The sequence below is a fragment of the Myotis davidii genome, unplaced genomic scaffold (genome assembly GCF_000327345.1).
Source record: "Myotis davidii unplaced genomic scaffold, ASM32734v1 scaffold223, whole genome shotgun sequence".
NCBI classification, from domain to species: Eukaryota; Metazoa; Chordata; class Mammalia; order Chiroptera; family Vespertilionidae; genus Myotis; species Myotis davidii.
Window position 1 is genome coordinate 3,263,968 of NW_006294609.1, and position 25,257 is coordinate 3,289,224.

General features: G+C 40.7%; 1 protein-coding gene across 1 annotated transcript in view; it reads left to right on the forward strand.

Annotated features, from left to right (window-relative positions):
• Positions 1-10,126: 10,126 nt before the first annotated feature.
• Positions 10,127-25,257, forward strand: part of ANAPC5 (anaphase promoting complex subunit 5) — a 27,127-nt gene continuing 11,996 nt past the window's right edge. Inside the window, exons 1-8 of the mRNA XM_015567267.1 lie at positions 10,127-10,411; positions 11,995-12,074; positions 12,891-13,000; positions 14,315-14,507; positions 20,246-20,312; positions 22,235-22,285; positions 22,347-22,370; positions 24,228-24,418. Coding sequence (XP_015422753.1) covers positions 10,205-10,411; positions 11,995-12,074; positions 12,891-13,000; positions 14,315-14,507; positions 20,246-20,312; positions 22,235-22,285; positions 22,347-22,370; positions 24,228-24,418 — 923 coding nt within the window. The 5' untranslated portion in view covers positions 10,127-10,204. The remainder of the gene's footprint in view (positions 10,412-11,994; positions 12,075-12,890; positions 13,001-14,314; positions 14,508-20,245; positions 20,313-22,234; positions 22,286-22,346; positions 22,371-24,227; positions 24,419-25,257) is intronic.

The following is a 25,257-nucleotide window of genomic DNA, read 5'->3' on the forward strand; positions in this document are numbered from 1 at the left end:
ATCTTGTCCATCCTCACTGTAAAAACCTTACACCTTCTAGGGTCATGATGCTTGTAATTTTGTTTAGATCATGATTTCAAATGATATTCCCAAACACACATCTGATTGTCCTTGCTAAAATAAATAGCTTTTTCTTTTGAGCACTGTTGGAAAGATTTTGAGCTCTTTTGATATTACCTGGAACATTTTCTGTTTCAACTGGCTCAATTTTATTTGATTCTTACTTTTTCTAATTCAAGGTAACTTTTTATTTAGAATGCCTCTTTTATTTGAATAGTTAATTATTTAATCATTGACACTCCAAAAAATACTTTCTCGTCCAAAGGGAAGATAAATTTAAGAGAAGAATGTTATATTATTTGAGATAGAGCATCTTGTTCAGTGAGCCAAGATTGAAGAAATATGAGCATGACCAATGCACAAAATAGTCATGCTTGATTTTAAATTATAACCTAGTGTATTTCTCATTAATTAAGATTAAAATCTTGGTTGTTTTGGCTTTTATATTCTTTCTTCCTGAATCAGGATCCCTTAGGTACAAGTAACTGGTCCAAATAAGCTTGAGCCAAAAAATAACAAAAGAGGCTAGAAGATATTAACTTGACCAAACAGGCCAATTTAGCAAGACTCCTTTAAGTCAAGCTTAATCTAGTGCACTCACACTGGGCTTGGGGCACAATTTATTTCTCAGCTACACATTCTCCATATGAGCTCCATTTTCAAGCCTGTTTTCCCTCTAAAGTCTCCAGATAGCAGCCTCTTACTCTGAGACCACATACTTTCTCAGGCCTTTTCAGTGGGAAACAGTTCGAGCAAATACCCAGAAACTGAATCTGATTGATCTAACTTGAGTCGTGTGCCTATTACTGTGGCTGAGGAATAAGAGTGTCCAGAGGCTGAAAGAGCCAACCCCACTCGACCATATGGCTGGGAATTTCCCATTATCTAAAGATGGTTAAATAAATTCTTCCCTGAAAGGTTCCTGAGGTTTTGTGTGTTTTTTTTCAACCACAGCAGGTCCTGCAATGATGGTGTTTCCTTCAAATCCTTTTGTTATAACGTTGATGAATTGCCATAGAAACGTAACTCTTGTTTATGTCGATTAGCCTATGGTAAAATTGTTTCTTGTTATATATCCTTTCTCTGAATTTCTAAGAACCTGTCCATGATGTTACGTAGGTATATTGTAGTGACACCCAAAGAACAGAGCTCTTGGAATTTGCTCTCTGGGTATGATCTTAAAGTCCCAAATCTGAAAGCCAAAACTCCAAAATTTATATTGAAAAACAACCACAGTTCAAGCCATTCTTCAGAGAGAGATTAGAAATTCTCTTTTTTTTTTAAATATTTTTATTGATTTTTTTACAGAGAGGAAGGGAGAGGGATAGAGAGTTAGAAACATCGATCAGCTGCCTCCTGCACACCCGCTACTGGGGATGTGCCCGCAACCAAGGGACATGCCCTTGACCGGAATCGAACCCGGGACCCTTCAGTCCACAGGCCAATGCTCTATCCACTGAGCCAAACCGGTTAGGGCTAGAAATTCTCTTGTTCAAATTCCTGCAAGAGCATAAATCCACACTAGTATTTTTTGATATAAAATAAAATCACAATACTTTGCATCAATTGAGAAAATGCCTCTCTGAATTAGTGAAAAGTCTGAATTATGATAATTTTGAAAGAGGCATGATTTTAGCACATTCAAGTATGTGCAATAACTCTGAATAGGCCAAACAAGATTTAGGGAAATTGAAATTCTTGAAAATTTGATTTTATGAAAAGATAAATATGATTTTCCCTGCATTCGGTAACAAGTTTATGTTTGTATAGTGCCTTATCATTTTCAAAACACTTTACCTTTATTATTTATTTTTGTCCTCTGTCTCAGAAGTGAAGGAGGCAGCTATTATATTTTGTTTTATTTTTATTTTTTAATTTTTTTTTATTGATTTCAGAGAGGAAGGGGAGGGAGAGAAAGATAGAAACATCAATGATGAGAGAGTATCATTGGTTGGCTGCTTCCTGCATGCTCCACACTGGGGAGCAAGCCCACAAACCAGGCATGTGTCCTGACCAGGAATCAACCACTGAGCCATGCCTGCTGGACTATTTTCCATTTTAGAGGTAATAAGAAAGCTAGTGACTGACTTGGAATAGGTAAAAATGTCACTCAGCTTATCAGTTTTTTGAAACGCAATAATAATAACAGCTAACACTTACTAGGGTTTACAAAGTCCCAGGCACTTTACCTCTATGTTCTTATTTAATCTTAAAATAACCACTAAGCTTTGTACTATTTTTATTCCCATTTTATAGACAAGAAAACTGAGGCACAGAGGATTAAGTAACTTGCCCAAAGTCCCATGATAGTAAGTGGTGGAGCCATATTCAAACACGGGCAATCTGATTACAGGGCCCACACCTCTGACTATGATCTTAAAAATAGTAGGCTTACCGAAACCGGTTTGGCTCAGTGGATAGAGTGCCAGCCTGCGGACTGAGAGGTCCCAGGTTCGATTCTGGTCAAGGGCATGTACCTGGGTTGCGGGCACATCCCCGGTGGTGGATGTGCAAGAGGCAGCTGATCGATGTTTCTCTCTCATCGATGTTTCTAACTCTATCTCTCTCCCTTCCTCTCTGTGAAAAATCAATAAAATATATTTAAAAAAAAATAGTAGGCTCACTATAGATACCTCAGAAGGACAGAGACAATGTATTTCAGATAGGTTAGCAGGTGCCTCCTATGGCCTGGTGTTCCTGGTTCATTTACTTAGAATTGCTTCCTGCGCAGGGAGAGAAGATTCCTCAGAGCTGACTGTCCAAATAAATGCAGTTTTTATAGACTTCTGTTTAATGGTGTTTTAACTGGATTACATTTGTACAAAGGATTCTGTATTTGCTGATAGTTCGTTTGTACTGATGTGCCAATTTTGTTTCCTAATCTTTTTTTTTTTTAGAGGTATAGATCTTGATCTCTGGTTTCTTGCCATCCATTTTCATCTTGATATGGAATATCCAGAACAGGTGAAATCCATAGAAAATGAAATTGCTATGCCATGTGGTAACTCTGTGTTTAGCTTTTTAAGGAACTACCCAATACTTTCATTGCCACCAGCAATGTATGAGTGTTTTGGTTTCTCCACATCCTTACCAACATGTGTTATTGTCCATCTTTTTTATTATAGCCATCCTCGTAGTATGGAGTCTCATTGTGATTGTCCCTATTTATGACTTCTCTATGTCTGAACTAGACTGTGACTTCAGTGATAGCCTGGGCTGGATTTGTCTCTTTTACCACTATTTTACCAGTCAATGTCCTGCTAAGTTCCAAGCACATACTAGATGATAACAAAACTATTTGGTGAATAACAGAATCGACAGCCACTGTTATTTTTTAAAATATATTTTATTTTACAGAGAGGAAGGGAGAAGGAGAGGGATAGAGAGTTAGAAACATCGAGAGAAACATTGATTCAGCTGCTTCCTGCACACTCCCTACTGGGGATGTGCCCGCAACCAAGGTACATGCCCTTGACCGGAATCAAACCTGGGACCCTTCAGTTCGCAGGCCGACGCTCGATCCACTCAGCCAAACTGATCAGGGCAATCACTGTTATTTTGGGGTACTTCTCCTGCACAACTCCTATGGCATACGTAGATTTTGCCACGGCTGGTCAGAAACATTTTTAAACATAAAGAAGTTGATAAAAAGAATAAATTTCAGTGTTAACGTTTCCAAATCTATTTTTTTATTTAATAAATTCCTCCTACAGTGATTTAATGTTTGTTTTAGAAGAATTCTAAAGTTACTTTTGCTGATTTCACATTTATCAATGATGCTCTTGCCATGAGATACTGATTAGGTTGAACAACAGCTTTCTCAAATGTCTATTCTGAGGACTATACCCTAGGTAGGCAGCCCAGGAACAGATTTTTTAAAATGTATCTATCTATCTTAAATGCACTCTCTGAACAAATTAAGCTCATCTTTTCTCTGGGATAATGGCTGAAACCATTTTCTCTTCTTAAAGATGTCCATTCTTTTCTTCATTAATTGACACAAATTAAGATCCCAAAAAAGAGCTTTCCTTCCTTTCCTACACACACACACACACACACACACACACACACACACACACACTCTGAATAAAATACCTGTTCAAAGAACTTCAAATGAACAGAATTCTTGAGAGGTGCTCTGGCAACTTAATTGCTTTTGTGGTGCAAGGCCATTAAGAGCCTGAACATAAAGAATGAAAGAATCATGCAGTTTTTAAGATTGGATGACTAATGCTCAGAAGTTCCAGAAGCTTATGGGAAAGATGCCCTCCAATGCTTTGGCTGGGAAGCATGAAACCACTTTGAATTTCTAACAAATGGGCCTTGACAAGGACTGATTAATCAATCCTTCAAGCTTTAGATCAAGTGTATCTTATATCCTCAACTCTAGAGGAAATAGATATGTTTTTAAAGACTAAGTAAGAAATGCTGTGAATATGTTTCCAATTTGTACTGATTAATCTCTGAGACGCCAAAGTTGAGTTCTAACTTTGATTTCTAATATTAGGAAGTTTTATTCATAGCTGGTCCCAATATGAAGTGAGAGAGATATTTGGGGGAAATAATTTAAAAAGAATGAAGATCCTGAATTTGAAGTGATTAAATTTAGTTTATGCTATGGAATAAATTGTGAACCCCTGACTCCCAAGGTGATAGTGTTGGGAAATAAGCCTTTGGGAGGTAATTAGTTTTGATGAGGTCATGAGGGTGAGGCCCTCATGATGGGATAAATGTCCTTATAAAGAAGAGACATCAGAGAACTCTGCGCCATATGAGAACATAGTGAGAAAGTGGCGTTCTGCAAGCCAAGAAGAGAGCTCTCACCAAAGACTAAATTGGCTTGCACCTTGATCTTGGACTTGCCAGCCTCCAGAGCTGTGAGAAATTAATCGCTGTTGTTTAAGCCACTCCAACCATGGTACTTTGTCATGCCAGCCTGAGCAACCTAAGACAGCCCATGTATCTACTTTATATAATTGTTTGGTGAACCTGAAAACATACAAAAATCAGTCATGGACTCAATCTTCCCTTTGCCTAAATAAACTGAGGTTTAAGAATGGACTATGTGCCGAAACCGGTTTGGCTCAGTGGATAGAGCGTCGGCCCAGATCCAAGTGTCAGGAAATAGACTCCTCTTTAGCAAGAGGAGCTGCAAAGTCACATGGCAACAAGTGTGGGATACACGGGAAGGTAAAGAATTGGGGCCAAAAGTGTAATCTCATAAAGGCAGTCCCGCCGAAACCGGTTTGGCTCAGTGGATGGAGCGTCGGCCTGCGGACTGAAGGGTCCCAGGTTCGATTCCGGTCAGGGGCATGTACCTTGGTTGCGGGCACATCCCCAGTGGGAGATGTGCAGGAGGCAGCTGATCGATGTTTCTCTCTCATCGATGTTTCTAACTCTCTCTCTCCTTTCCTCTCTGTAAAAACTCAATAAAATATATTTAAAAAAAAAAAAAAAGAATGGACTATGTTTGCCCTGGCTGGTTTGGCTTAGTGGATAGAGTGTCGTCGGCCTGCGGACTGAAGGGTCCCAGGTTCGATTCCGGTCAGGGGCATGTACCTTGGTTGCGGGCACATCCCCAGTGGGAGATGTGCAGGAGGCAGCTGATCGATGATTCTTTCTCATCATTAATGTTTCTAACTCTCTCTCCCTCTCCCTTCCTCTCTGAAATAAAAACAAAACAAACAAAATATATATATATTTTTTTTTCAAGAATGGACTAGGTTTAAGAAGGGGATGTGAAGGGACTGCCTTGCCCTAGCCGGTTTGGCTCAGTGGATAGAGCATCGGCCTGCGGACTGAGGGGTCCCGGGTTTGATTCCAGTCAAGGGCATATGCCCGGGTTGTGGGCTCGATCCCTAGTGTGGGGTGTGCAGGAGGCAGCCGATCAATGATTCTCTTTCATCATTGATGTTTCTATTTCTCTCTCCCTCTCCCTTACTCTCTGAGATCAATAAAGATATATTTTAAATAAATAAATAAATAATATATTGAAGGGACTGCCTTTTTTTAAAAAAATATATGCTTTAGCTAATAGAGTGTGGCCAGAGTACTGATGTGTGCCATCAGTGAGCTTAGGACTCTAAGACACACTGGTTTCTACTTCCTCTCTTGCGCCTGTGCCTCCTCCACAAGAATGTTCCCTGTGGTTGCCTGCTGGAGGAGGAGAGAAACAGAGAGAGACATTTCAGTTGTCCCCAGTCACATCCATTCTAGATCATCCCATCCGCCAGCCCTCAAATCTGTGCTTGAGCTCTAACAAGATTTTTAGGCTTCCTACCCTACCATCCCAGATATGTGAGCAAACATGTTTCTTGTTATACCTTCAAGATTTTGAAGTTGTTGCATAGCATTATCGCTGCGGTAGAGAACTTCTAGTATGTACCATCACTATTTGGCACCACATGTTCATCAAACATCACAGGTCCAGAGACTATTGCAAACTGAAATGTATGCAAGTTTTACAAGCCAAGGAAATAACATCCCTCAAATATGGGAAAGCAATGAGCAAATAGAGTTTCTGCTCCTATTATTGAAAGCAGCCACTTCTACTGGAAACTGCCATTACGTCAAGTATTGAGAATGAGTCAGGGTATCTGCAAATAAGTGAAAACGGTGAGCCTAAAATGTACTTTTACACTTGTGAAAATTATGTGATGTATGTTATCTCTCGCTTACTGCTACTAAGAGATATTTGAAGTGTGTTCAAGCAAACAGATGATGAGAGTTGACAATAGAAAGGGAAACTTGGCCCCCATGAATTAATCTGTTCATTGACCCTTCCAGCTGCATGCAGATGGTGACATCTACTGTGGATGAAATAGGAGGTCGAGAGACAGCAAGGAGAGTTTGTTTCCTCAGGGAGGGAGGTCAATTCAGTTTGGGAGCTTTGAGAAGCTGGAATGTTATCTTGGATCTGGAAATACTTAGTGATGCTTGTCAGGCTAGAGATCAAGTTACCCTGGGAGCTCAGTTAATTACCCAGAACTTTCTGTATTGATTGAGCCCTGAGACTCTGCAGGACTCTCTCAGAGCCAGGGCTCCTTTATTCTATAAGAGCTATTTTCTCCCCTCTTAGCTGGATTTTCTTGGATTACTGAAAGAAAGTTTGCGCATGCACACAGGAGAGCTGCCTCACGCGTATTATTTTCCTTGTTTAGATCAATCAGAGCAATGATCTATGTCCTCTAACATGCTGTCTTAGAATAACATAGCCACAGTTAGGTTTTGTCATTTTCAGAACTTTTGGATCTGATTAGCAGGTGAAGCATTCATTCTGTGACACTGCTGGCTCTCCCATCTGTCATGGGAACTGCATATCATGCGCTAGCACTTAGGTGCTGGTGAGCTACTGTCTAATGAGCAATGGAGAAAACTAATCTACTTGGGGCTCACAGTTTTCAGAGATACATAAAATCATGAATACAGTCATCCATTACTCAAAATAACCTAAACACCTTTGATGAGTATTCAGTTCTTTCATAATCATGACATTGCTAATCATGATTCCTGATTAAATAGCAAGCTGGGCTCCTGGTCTTCATTAAAAGGTAGAGGCCACCTTCATTCATTGCTGGTGGGAATGTGAAATGGCATAACCATTGTGGAAATGAGTCTGGCAGTTCCTCAAAAAGTTAAGCGTAGAGTTAGCATATGACTCAGAAACTCCATTCATAGAATATATCCAAAAGAATTGAAAACATGTCTAGAAAAAAATGTGTACATGAATGCTCACAGCAGCATGATTCAAAGTAGCCAAAAGGTAGTAACACCCATTGAGGGAGATGAATGGATAAGCAAAACATAGTCTATCCATACAATAGAATATTATTCAGCTATAAAAAGAAATGAAGCACTGACAGTGTTGCCATGTGGACGGACCTCAGAAACATGATGCCAAACGAAAGAAGCCAACACAAAGGCCACATATTGTATGATTCCATTTACATGAAGTGTCCAGAATATGCAAATCTATAGAGACAGAAAGAAGATTAGTAGCTACCTGGGTTGGGGGGGAGGGAGAATGGGGAGTGACTGCTAATTGGTATGGGGCTTTGGAGGAGGCGTCATTAAGCATATTCTGGAATTAGATAGTGGTGATCCCTGTGGGCTTCCTTTCCCATTTTCGAAGTCAATTGGCTGTCTTGTGCTAATAAGGGACTCTGGAGGGAAATTAGAGGGTTGGTGAAAGGGATAAGCCATGGTATTTCTTGCTCTCTCTTTACTGGGGATGGAAGGGGTCAGTCACTGAATTATACATAAGATGAGATAAAGGTTCATATAGGAGTAAATCAAAGAGCCTGAAGGTTTCTGGGGACTAAACTGTTCTGGCAGGATGAATTGCTTTCAATATTTTCAATTATATATTAAAGATGACTTTGGTCGCAAGAGCCAAAAATCTTCCTCAGTCAAGCTAAAGCAAAAAAACAAAACCAAAAAACCAATAAACATTGGCTAATTTTTGTTATTGGGATTATATACTAGGAAAGCTGATACAGTTGAAGAAAGCACTGCGGAATATGACATTGATAGCCTTGCCTAGTTACCTCAAGACAAAGAGGGCTCTTCTTTCTCTGAAGTCCACACAGCAATCCCAGAGCAGGATCTGATTGGTTCTGCTAGGGCCATATGCCTATAGTTAGAGGGACATGTTCTATATCTTTGTTCAAATTAAAGGCAACACATTTGTGGGGAGAGCAGAGGAGCATGTTGGACAGACAAAATAAATTGAACTCCACAACAAGTTATACATCTCTGCTGCATTTATTGTCTTGGAGGCCTGCTTTGAAATATAAAAGGTGGAGATCCAGCATTAATTTTTCATTATTAAAAGTAAAGAAGGCCCTAGCTGCTGGATAGAGTGCAGGCCGACTGACTGAAATGTCCTGGGTTCCATTCCCATCAAGGGCACATACCTCAGTTACAGGCTAGAGATCCTCATGTGGGAGGCAACCAATCTATGTGTCTCTCTCACATCAATGTTTCTCTCTCTGTCTCTCACCCTCCAGTCTCAAAAATCAATGGAAATATATTCTTGGGGGTGAAGATTAACAACAAAAAGTAAAGGAGGCCAACCATATGTCTATAACAGTAGGTCCTTTTCAATCTCTTGGAGATGGACTGGTTCATCAAAGGGATTTTTGATTTGTGTCTTATGCCACTTTTTTCTTTCCGAGATCAAATTTCTAGTTTATTATTCACTGCTGTATCTCTAGGCCTTAGCACAATGTCTGGCACATTGGAGAGGTATAGCTGAATGGGACTGGAGCTGTGACAAACTGGATTGAAAATATTGTATAGGGAATTCATTGTGGAGGGCTATGAATTACAGACTACGGATTTTGTAGTTTATTAGGAAGGAAACAGACTCACTATAGGGAGGTATTAGCTATTTCAGGTAAGGATACAAGGCTACTTATAATGTGACCTGGCTGTTTCCAAATGGCGTTTGTGAATACTGAGAAAAAATTTGTTCACACTTTAAAAGAGGTAAATGAAAATCCAAAACTTTGAGTTTAAATATTAACATAACGAATCAAACACAAATTTTAAAGGTGCAAATTCAATCCGTTGTTTTTTAACACAATCTTTTCTAAAAAATATATTTTATTGATTTTTTTTTTTTACAGAGAGGAAGGAAGAGGGATAGACAGAAACATCGATCAGCTGCCTTCTGCACACTCCCTATTGGGGATATGCCGGCAACCAAGGTACATGCCCTTGACCGGAATCGAACCTGGGACCTTTCAGTCCGCAGGCCGAGGCTCTATCCACTGAGCCAAACCGGTTAGGGCTTAACACAATCTTTTAAAAATTCAATTTTAATTGTTTTCAAATGAAATGAACAAATGGCAGCCCCCAGGAGGTTCAGCCCCGGCCCCCAAATGTGGACCCACTTTAACTCGGTCTTAGTCAAAGTCGCCCGGGAACCTGCTCTCCTTCCGCAAGAGTTTCTGTAGGGACTTAGTTTGTAGGTGCAACGTTTGTCCCCACCCTCCACGGCATTCTGATTGGCTGTGGCTCTAATATGGCTTCTCTGATTGGCCGACGGCATGCCGCGAGCGCGAAGTAGCCGGTTCCCTGGGATACGGCCCGGACTGGTTGAGGCGGAGGGCGGGCTGTGGTGGTAGGAGTTCAGCACACCATGGCCAGTGTCCACGAGAGCCTTTACTTCAACCCCATGATGACCAATGGCGTGGTCCATGCCAACGTGTTCGGCATCAAGGACTGGGTGACGCCGTATAAGATCGCGGTGCTGGTGCTGCTGAACGAGATGGGTCGCACGGGCGAGGCTGCCGTGAGCCTCATGGAGCGGCGGAGGCTCAACCAGCTGCTTCTGCCTCTGCTGCAGGTGAGGGGCCCCGCTGGCTCCCGTTCTTCCAGCAAACTTCCTTGAGCACCTGCTCTGTGCCTGACGTTTACTTGGGCCTCGGGGGACGGGGGCCCATCAGCTAACGCTTGGCCTTGGAGGACCGCGAAAAAGGAAAGATAATGCCACCAACTAACACTTACTGAGTGTTTACGATGGGCCAGGTGCTTGACATGCATGTTTTCGCAGGTTCATATCTGGCTCCAGCATTTGTTAGCTGAGCGACTGGGCGAAGAGTTGCTTTTTCAGGTCTTCTGATTTCTGCAGATTGGGACTGGGTACACGTAGTCCTGAGTGTGTGTGTGTGTGTGTGACACATGAATCCTATGGGTCCTGTATCCGACCTAGAGGACATTAATAAGTAGTAATAATGACATAAGACTAACAGTGAACATCGATCGTGTGCTAAGCATTTTATTTCATTTTATAGCACTTACTAGTTGTGGGACTTGAGCAAGTTCTCCAGCCTATTTGGGCCCTGGTTTCTGCAGAATGGGAACAATAATAGAAACTATGTCGTGGGATGGCTGTATTAACTGAGAAGACCCATGGGAAACACATCACAGTGTGTGGCACACAATAATTACTCAGTATTGGCGATTTTAATGTGTTCTCCTAGGGCATGTACCTTTCCATATATCAGTTGTGTTTTTTCCATGTATTTGTAATTATGTGCCTGCTGCCTCTCCCTTACGAGACTATAACCTCTATAAGGGCAGTGCTTTGTCCTATTTTTTCTTCATTTTGTGCCCCGGAAGCCAACTACAGCACCTAAATAAATATGTAGAATAAGTGAAATGTGGTATGCCCTTTTGTTTAGTTTTAAATCTCAATTAGGTTGTAGTCTTTTTCTTTAAAGTTATAGGTCGATTTTAGAGAGAAAGAGAAACATGGATTTGTTGTTCCACTGATATGTGCTTTTATTATATGTGCCCTGACTAGCGATTGAACCTGCAATCTTGGCATATCAGAGGATGATGTTCCAACCAACTGAGCTACCTGGTCAGGGTTAAGATTGTAGTCTTCTTGATAGCAGAGGTCGCATACTCTCGGTCTCTGATGGTACCTTATATGGACTTGGACATATAGTATGTCTGCCTGTCTTACAAGGTTTTGGGAAGGATCAAATGAGATATGTTTTGAAAAAATAGGACACCTTTGTTTGTATAATGTTTTCCAGTTCACAGAGCACCTTGCATTATCTTACTTAATCTTTGCCACAAAGGAGATAATTATTATTATCTCCATTTTACTAGGGCTCAGGAGGCTACAAGTTTACATGATTACAAAACTAAGAAGGAAGGAAAGATGCATCCTTGGACTACAGATTCAATGTATTTCCCCCCATTTTAAACCATTCACTGACTCAATGAGAACGATATGCAATTTTCAAGTATTACTTTATCGTTTTAGATAGTTTTTTTCCCCCCTTTCTGATTTGAGATTTCATGTTTGGAATAATTGTTAAAGCAGAGGGGTTGATAAATGAATTCATGTTTGCTGCTGTTTATCATTCTCCAGTTCTTTAACATTTATCCATAACCTTTCTATCTCTCTTTGCTCAGGGCCCAGATATTACACTGACTAAATTGTACAAGTTAATTGAAGAATCTTGTCCTCAGCTTGCAAATTCAGTACAAATCAGGTAAAACATTTTTTTCTCTATATATGAAAAGTTGTCAAAGTAGATGTAAAATGGAAAAGTGCACATGTTAATTAATTATTTAAAAAATATATCTTTGTACTTTTAGGTTTAATTTTTTTTGAAAAATGGTTAACATTAAATGTACTGCTTCAAAATTTATTTTTTCAATCTACCTTTTCCTTTTTTAAATTATTTTTTTAATCCTCACTGAGGATATTTTTCCACTGATTTTTAGAGAGAGTGGAAAAGAGAGGAAAAGACAGAGAGAAATATCGACAGGAGGGAAACACATCAATTGGTTGCCTCCGGCATGTGCCTGCCCAGGGCCCGGCCCTAGGAGAAGCCTGCAACTGAGGTACGTGCCCTTGACTGGACTTGAACCTGGGACCCTTCGGTCCACAGGCCCGATGCTCTATCTACTGAGCCAAACCGGCTTCGGGCTATCTTTTTCTTTTTCTTTTCTTTTTTTAATTTGTTTCTGGCGCCCATGACCAGAATCGAACCTGGGACCCTTGGGTCCACAGGCCAACGCTCTATCCACTGAGCCAAACCAGTCAGGGCTACCTTTTCCTTTTTAATTGTTGCAGAGAATTCCAATTTTTTTGGATGACAAGTTTTATGATCAAGAAAACATCAGCAATGATACTTTTCAGAATATGGGAATGACATTTTGGATGATTAAGTTTGTTTTATGTGCCACCATTTTTATGTGAAACTCTGAATTGCTTTTAAATATATTTATTTTAGGTAAATATGAAACATGGGAAGGTGTTCAAAGGGCCTACTTAAAATACACACCTCAATTTTCTCATTCAGAATCAAACTGATGGCTGAAGGCGAATTGAAGGATATGGAACAATTTTTTGATGACCTGTCAGATTCTTTTTCTGGAACTGAACCAGAGGTTCACAAAACAAGCGTAGTAGGTATGAAGTTCTCCTGAGGAGAGCAGAGAATATGTTCATTGAAGTGAGCAGCTTTCTAGATCACATCTGTCATTACTCTGCAGTACCTGAACAAACACATGTTTTAATTTGTGTTTATTGCCTTGCCATTTTGATCTGTGTTTAAACAATTGTCTTGTGGAAAAGACAAGTTTTGTCTATGATATCAAAGGTATTGGCCTGGTCTGGGGGGCTCTTAGGGTTTCTCAGCTCTTTCTCATTGTCCTCTGGGTCACTTGTCTGCATTTCATAACTCTTAAGTCAGGGTCATCAACTAAACTTCTATGAAGAGAAGTAAGTAAATGTTAAGGTGAGGGCAAATGTGACATCTTTTGATGCTTTTCTGTTGGCTTTATATCCATGCTCTATCCACCTGGCTTTATTTCATAGTAGTATTTGTTATTCAACATCAGTTATTGATAATTTACTTCTATCCTATGTGCCAGGATGTGGATTTAAAAGATAGACATGGACCTTCTTTTTTATTTTTTTAATCTTAACTCGAGGATATGTTTATTGATTTTAGAGTGAAAGAGAGAGAGAGAGAGAGAGAGAGAGAGAGAGAAAGAGAAACATCTATTGGTTGCCTCTCGTATGTGCCCCAACCAGGGATGAAACTGCAACCTAAGAATGAGCCCTCACCGGGAATGAACCTGATACCTTTAGGTATACAGGAGGACACTCCAACCAACTGGGCCACACTGACCAGGGCTGGAGTTTCCTCTTTTTTTTTTTCATATATTTTTATTGATTTCAGAGAGGAAGGGAGAGGAAGAGAGAGAAACATCAATGATGAGAGAGAAATAGAAACTTCAATGATGAGAATCATTGATCAGCTGCCTGCTGCATGCCCTTTACTAGGGATCAAGCCCACAACCTGGGCATATGCCCTTGACTGTAATTGAACCCGGGACCCTTCAGTCCACAGGCTGATGCTCTATCCACTGAGCCAAACCGGTCAGGGCTGGACCTTCTTTTTTATGGAGATTGCATTTGAGTAGGGTAGGGCCAGATGAAAAAAAGTAAATAAATAAGATAATTTCAGATAGTTATAATAGTCAAGAAAAAAATAGATTGTGTGGATAACGATGGTGGAGTGTGGGTGTAAGCACTGGGCCCTGAATAAGAAGAAACCAGATTTGTAAAGAGTGGGGAAGAACACTCTAAGCAGAAGGAATAGCAACTTCAAGTGTCTTTTTTTATTCTTTTGAAGGAAGAATTGCAACAAACAGTCATCAAATTTGTGTATCCCGATTTCATTTAATGCCTTCACCTTGTCTGTGTCTTATTTTGTAGGCTTATTTCTGCGTCACATGATCTTGGCCTATAGTAAGCTTTCCTTTAGCCAAGTGTTTAAACTGTACACTGCCCTTCAACAGTACTTCCAAAATGGTGAGAAAAAGACAGTGGAGGATGCTGATATGGAACTGACTGGCAGAGAAGAGGGCGAAAGAAAAATGGAAAAAGAAGAACTTGATGTGTCCATAAGGTAACTTGGATTTTTCGGACAGGGGTCCCTTTCCTGCGAAATAGCACAGTAAATAAATGGAGCAAACCAGCAGCCTTGGCGTATTAGAACAATGCTCTAATCCAGTGGTCGGCAAACTCATTAGTCAACAGAGCCAAATATCAACAGTACTTCTTCAAAATAGACTCGCCCAGGCCGAAAACCGACTTCTACGCATGGGCCATGAAGTTTCAATCACACTGTACGTGCGCCCGCACATGGTATTTTGTGAAAGAGCCACAGTCAAGGGGCCAAAGAGCCGCATGTGGCTCGAGAGCCGCAGTTTGCCGACCACGGCTCTAATCCACTGAGCTTCCTGGCCAGGGCCTGGTTATGGGAGCAAGATTACAGTACTATTAACTCCTTCCAAAACCTCACTACTTAGAGTTGTCTGTAAAGGCTTCTCATCTGTTGGAAAGGCAGTACAGTATGGGGTGAAGGGTCTGGCGCTAGAGTCAGAATCCTGGGTATGAATCCTTGCTCCTTCCCTTATTCCCTGTGAGGCCTTGGGCCAGTTATTCAATTCCTCTGTGTTTCAATTTCTTGATCTGCAAATGGGAAGGATATCACCTCCTCAGAGGGTTAATGTAGGCATTAAATGGTAAGTTTATATAAAGTGTTTAGAACTGTTCCTGGTATGTGGCAAACATTCAACAACTATTCACTGTTCTTCTCTAATTTCTCTTCTAGTTAAGTCCCCTAAGGAAGGCTTCCAAGCAACAGTATGATCTTTGTTTGAGCTACTCCATAAGCTTCAAGTAGTAGAATGTCACTTCTTTAGAAATGTTAAAATTCAGACTTTTCATATTATGGTTTGGTTTTCTCCTAAATTTATCTGATTTAATTAGGTCTAATCGCATCTTTTTGTTTTTATCCTATTCTAAGAATTCATTTGCGTGTAAGCCAGTGTATTTACTGTTAAGGTGCGTGGTTTCAGAGAATAGTGTATATTTAGTAAACTGAATTGCTCACTGATATGAAAGATATTCTTTAAAAGTTATTCTAATTAAGTATTACACTTTGTCCAAAAAGAAATGCTTTTACTTGTTATAGGATAGTTCTTTACTTTGCAAGATATATTTTATACACTCATTGATTCTTTTAAAAAGGAAAATTTCAATTTTTTCTCTTTTTGTGATTTTTCTAATGTTTTATTGTGTTATCAGAAGTTTCTCACTTTAGCCCTTTCTATTTTTTTAGTTATTTATAGTTATTGGAATGATTTTAGGTATGTTTTTTTCAGGGAAATTATTTTTCTTGCCCTAGAAATTTGTATTAAAATTAGAAAGGAGAAAGTATTATTGAATAGCCTACAAATCTCCCATCTTACAATGAAATCATTCCTATTTAAAAGTGGAAACCTAACTGGTAATTTAGAAGGGAGAGAATAAATATCTTTCAGGTGTTTTTAAAAATGTTTATCAGGTGTTTTTGAAAATCCACGTACATGCCGAAACCGATTTGGCTCAGTGGATAGAGCGTCGGCCTGCGGACTGAAAGGTCCCAGGTTCGATTCCGGTCAAGGGCATGTGCCTGGGTTGCGGGCACATCCCCAGTGGGGGATGTGCAGGAGGCGGCTGATCGATGTTTCTCTCTCATCGATGTTTCTGACTCTCTATCTCTCTCCCTTCCTCTCTGTAAAAAATCAATAAAATATATTAAAAAAAAATCCACGTACAGACGGAAGTGCAAACTGAAATTTAGCTTCAGCTTTTCATTTGCTCGTTGTTGCCAAGGGGCAGCTCTGTGTCCTGCGGTAAGAAATCAGGCTGACAGGATCACAGCTCGTCAGGCTGCAGTGGAGCCTGCTAGTCTGCCTGCTGCTGGAAGCAGTCTCTCTGTGCTGCTGAGTGGACCCCGCCAAAGCAGAAATTCTCTGGTGTTCCTTCACCGGCCAGAGATTTGAGATAAATCTCCCAAATTCATTAATGTTCAAAAATACTTATCAAGTGCTTCCTGTATGCCAGGCACTGTGAAGGGCTGTGCTGTCAGCGAAAAGGGAGGTGGAGGGTCAGGTAGTAGGTAACTGAAAGAAGAAGTAGTGTAATTTCGGAGACAGTAGGACAATGAGGTAGGACACAGGGATAGAAAATGGCTGTGGGGTGCTCTTTGGGAAGGTCTCTCTCTTTTTAAATACATTTTTATTGATTTCAGAGAGGAAGGGAAAGGGAAAGATAGAAACATTGATGATGAACCCTAACCAGTTTGGCTCAGTGGATAGAGCATCGGCCTGCGGACTCAAGGGTCCCAGGTTCGATTGCCGTCAAGGGCATGTACCTTGGTTACAGGCACATCCCCAGTAGGGAGTGTGCAGGAGGCCGCTGATCGATGTTTCTCTCTCATCGATGTTTCTGACTCTATCTCTCTCCCTTTCTCTCTGTAAAAAAAAATCAATAAAATATATTTTTTTAAAAAAAGAAACATCAAAAAAAAAAAAAAAAGAAACATCAATGATGAGAGAATCATCGTTCTGCTACCTCCTGCATGCCCCCCCACTGGGGATTGAGCCTGCAACCCAGCCATGTGCCCTGACTGGGAATCAAACCGTGACCTCCAGGTTCATAGGTCAACGATCAGTTGCCGAGCCACACAGGCCGGGCTGGGAAGGTCTCTAGAAGACAGGGAGCTCGGTGACGAAGGAGCGAGTCCTGAGAAGAATTGCCAGAGCACATGGCAGACACGGAGCCCCCAAGTCAGGACAAGCTGACATATTGGAGGGACAGAAGGAGGGGCTGGGTCGCACCCTCTGGTCACACACTTGGGAAGGGCTCAGGTCCTCATGGCCTCAGGTGTTTATAACTGTCCTCTGTCTCAGTCTCTCCTCTTCGCTGGTTTTGACCTGTCACCACATCACTCAGAAATCTCCAGGTTCCACAGATTCTCCCCACCTGGTGTTTGAGGCCTCCACAATCTATCTTTCTGACCTTACCTTCTGTCCTTGGCTTGGATCCTTTACCCCCACTAGCCAGGTCTGCTTGAATGCCCCCAGGCCTTTTCCCTTTCTGCCTCTCTTGTTTTCTTTTCCTGGAATGCCTTCCTCTTTCCTCATCATTTTCCCCACTCCTTACCAGCTTTCCAGTTCCTCACCACTCAGCTGGAGTGATTTCTCCCTTTTATAAGTACAGAGTCCATACTCATCCTTGATATTTATCGTTTACTGTCATCTTTGCATCTGGGCTGGTCCTAGCCTTTACCAAGACTATAGACCAAGCATGCCAAACTCACTGGCGACCATTAAGATTTTGTATTTCCCCCCCCAAGGCCTTGATTGGTGTTTTATGCCTTGCACATACTTTAAAAAACAAACAAAAAAACCAATCCTTGCTGGTTGACTAATCCTATGTAAAATTCAGATATAGTGGTAGATTTGAGCCCTTTTTAGCAGTTTACAGGCTTCTTTTAAGAATCTGATGAATGCCATGTACTATCTCTACATTAAAAATGTACATTCATGCTTACCTGGCAGGGAAGGTACCATGATCATGAAGGTGGTTTTCTCAGGGCGAGGCTTAGCCATTGCACTCCAGATGTGCTGACCCTGTGGTTTCCCCAAATGTGGGAAACTCAACTGCATCATTTGTGATCTTAGAGACCTGTGTTCGTGCTGTCTGCTGGACAGAAAAAGAACATTGGCTCTGAGGAAGCAAAGGAAGGGTCAGTGAAGGGTGCCTTGGGCCACGATATTTTTATTTGCTCTTCCCAAGCTTGTTCATTCATGTCGGCCACGGTTGCCAGTATGGGAGCCAGAGCCAAATTTATAATAACTTCATTTATAATAACTCTATTTGTCTTCACTTGTAGCCATTTTCCTTTGCATCATTTTGATTTTCTCACATATTGCTCCCATGTCCTTTGTTATAAGCCAGCCTAAGTCTGTTTTTGGGGGTTGGGGTTAAGTAAATAAGGCATTTGGCACTACTGAGTGTCATGGACTTCAGAGGAGAATGGGACAGTGTCCAGTTTCCTTCGGATTCTCATCTGTCTCTAGCCTTTTTGTGTGCAGCCATATTTATTTCAAACCTTGGGCTTATTTTGTTTAAGGGATATGTTAAGAGAAAAGGGCTTGTTGCCCAGACACTTAACTGTTTTCCATTTGAGCACTTGGCCTGTGAAATTTTTTTCCATTTCCCTCTAGGTCACTACTGTGTCACTGATCTTTGTTAGGTCTGGGTCAGGGCTGGTTCTTGGCAGCTCCAATATTTGCCAGAGCTGACCCACTGCCTGGGGCTGGTTCGGTAATATTTATCGGAAATGAAGTTAGGAGAATATAGAGCAGCTCTTCCTAACGTGCCTTCTGTGGGACGCTGGTGCTTCTTGAGAGGCATGAGGAAAGGACCCTTTGTGCAGTGAGGTTGGTAAATGGAACGTTAAGTAAAAGTGAAGTTTCTTTCTGCTGGATTTCTCTAATGAGTCATGAATCTCCAAGCAAGATAGAATATATACACCTTCCTCAAATTCTTGAACCTCAGAATTTTCTTAGGATATCCATTTATATATCATTTGCATGAAACAGTTTGAGATCTGCTGTAATTGACACAGAGTGCTTATACAAATACTATTTATGAGTAAATATTGATTTTATACTTACTGTAATCCTATTTAGAGAAGACTTTCTTCAGTGATAAAATAGTAATATTCATACTTTGACCTCAAAACAAGATTGTTTTATACTGTGCATGTATAGATTTGTCAAGTCTAGGTTTATATTAGTACATTTCTTGTTTATCAGTCCTGTGTAATCTAAGCTTCTAGGCAAATGGTTATTTCTTAGGTGAAGCCGCCTTTTCCTGCCTTTGAATACAACACCATCTTGACTCTGTAGCATGGAGTTAGAAACTCTTCATTCATTTATTTCCCAGAATCTGAGTGTGCCTACATATAGCCCTGGGTATTCACATACAAATGCAGGTCAGAACAGCCCAGCTCGGCAGTGCATAGGTGCTATGATAAGCACCTAGGAGACAGTGGGAGCTCAAATGAGACGTGTCAGGAGAGCTTCTTGGAGGCTGTGACTCGTGTAATTTTGAATGATGGATCGTGTCCAGTGGTCCAGTAGTAGGTGGGCAGGTGGACCCTGCAGGTTGTGGAAGCAGCAGGGGCACCTTATCATGACAGGAGACCTGTAAGGTGTTCATGAGGGCTGGGGTGTAGGTGACATAGAGAAGGCAAAAGAGAGAGGCAGGAGGCGGGATCACCCATGAAGCACTGCACCTGCCCCACTAAGCAGTGTGGACTTTATTTTGGAGGTGATGGGGCACCACTGAAGGGCTTAACGTCAGGGATAGCATGATAGATTTGAATTTTAGGAAGATCTGCTGAGAGCTATGTAGAATTTAGGTCTATATTTGTCTATGATCATTGTGAACTTTGTCAGGTCATTCAACATCATTTTTTAAGTATGTCTTTTCTATTCCTGAGAGGAGAGAATTAGTTGTAAAAGTTTTTGGCCCTGGCCAGATATCTCAGTGTTTAGAGTGTTGTCCTGATATGCCAAAGTTAACGGTCAGGGCACATACAAGGATCAACCAATGAATACATAAGTGGAACAATGAATCATTGTTTTTTCTCTCTCTCTCTTTTGCTCCCTTACTTTCTCCTTAAAATCAATCAATTAAAAAAAGTGTCTTAACTCTTCTGATAAAGAATCTGACTTTGTAAGCATTATCATTTTTGCTATGGTGTATTATATGTATTTATTATTTTTGTTTTATATTTTGTAGAGAAGAGGAGGTATCTTGCAGTGGGCCCCTGTCCCAAAAACAAGCAGAATTTTTTCTTTCGCAACAGGTAATGTTAATTCTCTAATTTATCATAAACTTAAAAAAAAAATCATCTGATGTTGTTTGTCATGGCATATGCCTGTTAGGTTGGTGGGTTTATTGGTAATTCTGCATTACCCCTTGTTCTTGGCCCTCTTTTCTTCACTAACAATGCTATTACTTCCTATTTTGTAATTTCATTTTTCGATTAAAGTTCTAATGCAGGTTCATTCAATAATGGTACATGACTAACACAGCCAAAAAATGTGATTTAGAAGATGTGCTTCCCTTTCCCCAACATTTTATTATGGACATTAAAAAAAAAATTGAAGAGCATTTTACAGTGACTATCCATATACTCTTCATCTGTATCCTATAGTTAATATTTTTCTCTGTTCAACACATATCTACCCATCCTCTATCCGGCCACCATTTCTTTTATTTATTTTTTTTATGCATTTCAAGTTGCAGATATCAGTGCACTTCATCCCAAACATTTAAAATATATATATATTCTTATTGATTTCAGAGAGGAAGGGAGAGAGAGGGAGATAGAAACTTCAGTGATGAGAGAGAATCATTGATCGGCTGCCTCCTGCACGCTCCCTACTGGGGATTGAGCCCACAAGCAGGCATGTGTCCTGACTGGGAATCGAACCCTGACCTCCTGATTCATAGCTTGACGCTCAATCTCTGAACTGCACTGACTGGGCTGTCCCAAACATTTTTTGTTGGTGGTTTTAAGGCAGACTCTTTCATTTTCTCAGTAACATAAGCTAAACATTTTTCTCTCATGTTATCTTCAAGCAGACTTTTGATTTTTTGCTAGATTTTTCTAGTTTTCCCTGATTTTGTCCTTAAATTTCTTTCTGCAGAAAAATGTAGGGATCTAGCTAAAAGTGATAGGAACATACCTGCAGATGAATTTTAAACAAATTAGGAAAACTTGTCTAGCTATCAAGGAGAAAAATATAGCTGGATCCTCACACCTTACTATATTACGGGTGGATTAAAGGGGCAAATGTAAATATTTAAAGCTGTAATTAAACTAGAAGGAACTACAATATTAACTTTTAACTGATTTATGGATGGGGAAAGACTTTCTAAACATAAAAGCTATGGAAGTAACATGTAGGAGAAGATAATTTGATTTTTTAGCATGAAAATAAAAAAATGTCTGCATGTCAGAACACGTTCTAACAAGATTAAAAGGCAAACAACAAAATGGGGAAAGTATTTGCAATAAATATGACAGTCAAAGGGTTAATAGTTTTGTTTTAAGAATCATTTGTAGCCCTAACTGGTTTGGCTCAGTGGGTAGAGCGTCGGCCTGCGGACTGAAGGGTCCCAGGTTCGATTCCGGTTCAAGGGCATGTACCTTGGTTGTGGGCACATTCCCAGTAGGGGGTGTGCAAGAGGCAGCTGATTGATGTTTCTCTCTCATCGATGTTTCTAACTCTCTATCCCTCTCCCTTCCTCTCAGTAAAAAAAAATCAATAAAGTATATTTTTAAAAAAAGAATCATTTGTAAAGACTACTTAATAATGAGACAGAGTTTGTAATATTAAATGAAAAGAGCACAAAGTAAAATTATGTATTCTAACTTTGTTAAAAATATGGTGTGTGTATATGTGTATACAGACACATATACATACATAGAAAAAAATATGCGCTGGAATAAGATACACTGAAGAATTAATAATAGTGTTATTTCTGGGTGGAGGGATTACAGATGACTTTTGTTTTCTGTATGCTTTTCAATAGTTTTAGAATCTTCTGTAATGATATAATGAATTAAAATGGAATTAGAAATTATTATTATAAAGAAAAATTTGTCTAGGTAGAATTGAATTAAGTGTCTATAACCCAGTTAAGTGCTAATATTTAATTTGAAACTAGTTTTCTACGTATCTTATGTAATCGTTGCTTACTGTCGTTCTTGTGAAACAGTTAAGCAGACGAGGTGCACCTGAGTGCCATAGGCCCTCTGCTCCGCTGGAGGTGCTCACTGCTCCGCTGGAGGTGCACACTGCCCGCTGGAGGTGCACACTGCCCGCTGGAGGTGCACACTGCCCGCTGTGAAGGTGCACACGGTCTGGATTGAGGCCAGACTGGCATTTTTAATACATCTTGATCGGAACTACAAGAATTGTCAGAACAGGGGTCCTTGTAGGGCCTTACCTGGTCGAGGCGGTGATAGAAGCAGGTGGCTGGTGAGGTCTGCATTAGGGCTGGAAGGAATATGGAAAGTCTTAGGAGTGTTTGATACTCTAATTTTATACAAACCACTATTGATGATTGTACTTAGTTTGACTCTCTGATGTTGTGAATTATGGGCAAAGATAGAGTAGACTGAGTATTTATTTTATTTTTTTAGAGAAAGAGGAAGGGAGACAGAGAGAGAAACATCAATGTAAGAACAAAACATCAATTGGCTGCCTCCCATACGCCCCTATTGGGTATTGAGCCCGCAATGGACATGTGCTCTGCTGGGAATCAAACTGGCAACCTTTCAGTGCATGGGACCACACCCAACCAAGTGAGCCACACCGGCTAGGGCAGAGTAGACGGAGTTTTTAAAATCTTTGGGGCCTGTCTTGGCCAGGTGGCTTGTTAGGTTAGAGTATTGTCCCAAATACACTAAGGTTTCAGGTTCAATCCTTGGTCAGGGCACATACAAGAATCAACCAGTGAGTCCAGCCAATGTTGCTCAGTGGTTGAGCATCAACCCATAAACCAAGATTTCCCCTGTTTGATTCCTGGTCAGGGCATATGCCCAGCTTGCGACTCGAGTCAATGGATGGATGTCTCTGTCAATGTTTCTATTATCCCTCTCACCTCCTTTCTCTCTAAAAAAAAATCAATAAAATATATATATTTTATTGATTTTTTACAGAGAGGAAGGGAGAGAGATAGAGAGTTAGAAACATCGATGACAGAGAAACATCGATCAGCTGCCTCCTGCACATCCCCTACTGGGGAGATGCCCGCATCCCAGGTACATGCCCTTGACCGGAATCGACCCTGGGACCTTTCAGTCCGCAGGCCTACGCTCTATCCACTGAGCCAAACCGGTTTTGGCACCTTTCCCCACTTTTGTCAGTGTGTTGTTGTTTTTAAGTTTAAAAATCATTCCATTCCTTAATGGATTTTTACCCTCAAACGTGGATTTGACATTTGACTTTATCCACGTGTTGAAAGATATATGTTTGGTTCCGTAGTAACTGGGATCTGCCTGCTTGGAGGGAAGTTTATTTATTTATTTATTTATAAATTTTTCTTATTTATTTTTTGTTAATCCTCACCTGAGGATATTTTTCCATTGATCTTTTAGAGAGAGTGGAAGAGAGAGGGAAAGACAGAGAGAAACAACCATGTGAGAGAAACACATCGATTGGTTGCCTCCTGCATGCGCTCTAACCAGGGCCCAGTCTGGGGAGGAGCCTGCAACCAAGGTACGTGCCCTTGACCGGAATTGAACCCAGGACTCTTCGGGCCACAGGTCGATGCTCTATCCACTGAGTCAAACTGGCTAGGGCTAGTGGGAGACTTAATTCAGTGAATCAAACAAAATGAAAACAGTTTCAAAATAGAATATAATTAGCTCAGTAAACTTTTTAAATACCTGAGCTAAGTGAGTTCTCCCCTCCACCCTCACATGGGTCCTAATATAACCAGTGACATAATGGATGTATATTTAGGATAAAATGCTGACACAAGTGCTACTGGAACATCGGTTTTTTCATTTGGGGACCCTCCTGGTGAGAAACCAATGTATCTTGAACCTGCTTTATTCTGCCTGTGAGAAAAAGGTGAATCTAAATGATGACCCTATTGTTAGAAGGGTGGGGGATACATGGATGTTTGCAGCCAGTAGAACTGAATTAGTCTTACACAAGAGGAAGTGGAATATTTACACTGTGTGGATTGTTTCTTGTTGTAGCATTATCTCAGCTACTTAAACAACCTCCGGGTCCAAGACGTGTTTAGTTCTACACACAGCCTCCTGCATTACTTTGACCGCCTGATTCTCACGGGAGCCGAGAGCAAAAGTAACGGGGAAGAGGGCTACGGCCGGAGCTTGAGATACGCTGCTCTGAACCTGGCCGCCCTGCACTGCCGCTTCGGACACTAGTAAGTTTATAGATTTGTATCCGTGCAGAAATGGGAGACATGAACTTCCAAATGTTAAGTAAGATGAATTTTTTAAAATGCTGTATTTAAAAGAAGGATAGAAGGAAAGAAAGGAAGCTGACTGTTTGACTAGACTTGTCAGTAACTTCCAAAAGGGAAGCTTTTCCACTGGACGGAAGTTAATGAAAACCTTCTCCTTCAACAGTCTGCCCCCTGGTGTCACTATGTAACATGGCTGTCTTAGTACATGGCCTCTTTCTTTCATTACTTCTAAGAACGACAGCCATTGAATGAAAAGATAATTAGGTCATTAGGCCAGAGATTCCCCAAAGAATTTTTTGGAGATAATAATGAGGATACAAAAGCTATTTTCAGTATTTCAAAAAGTCAAAAGAAAGTTATGTCTTTGCTGGATGAAAGACTGGTCTGGCTTATTAAAAGTCATGTTTGTGCTTTCGGATAAAATTCAGGCAGCTCAGTGAGAGGACATTTGGCTTATGCCGTTGCTAAGATATGCCTGTGATTTTGATGAATAAAAATAGGAAAACTGTCCAGCTGGTGTGGTTTAGTGGTTGAGCGTCTACCTATGAACCAGGAGGTAACAGTTCAAGTCCCGGTCAGGGCTCTATCCCCAGTAGGAGGAGTGCAGGAGGCAGCCAATCAATGATTCTCTATCATCACTGATGGTTCTCTCTCCCTTCTTCTCCCTTCCTCTCTGAAATAAAATTATTTTGTAAATGGAGTTAAGTGGATAAAACCTTTCGAAACATGGAGGCTATTTTGGAAACAATGATATAATGTGAATAATGGTGAAAAGGTAGGAAATTACTAATCGAAAG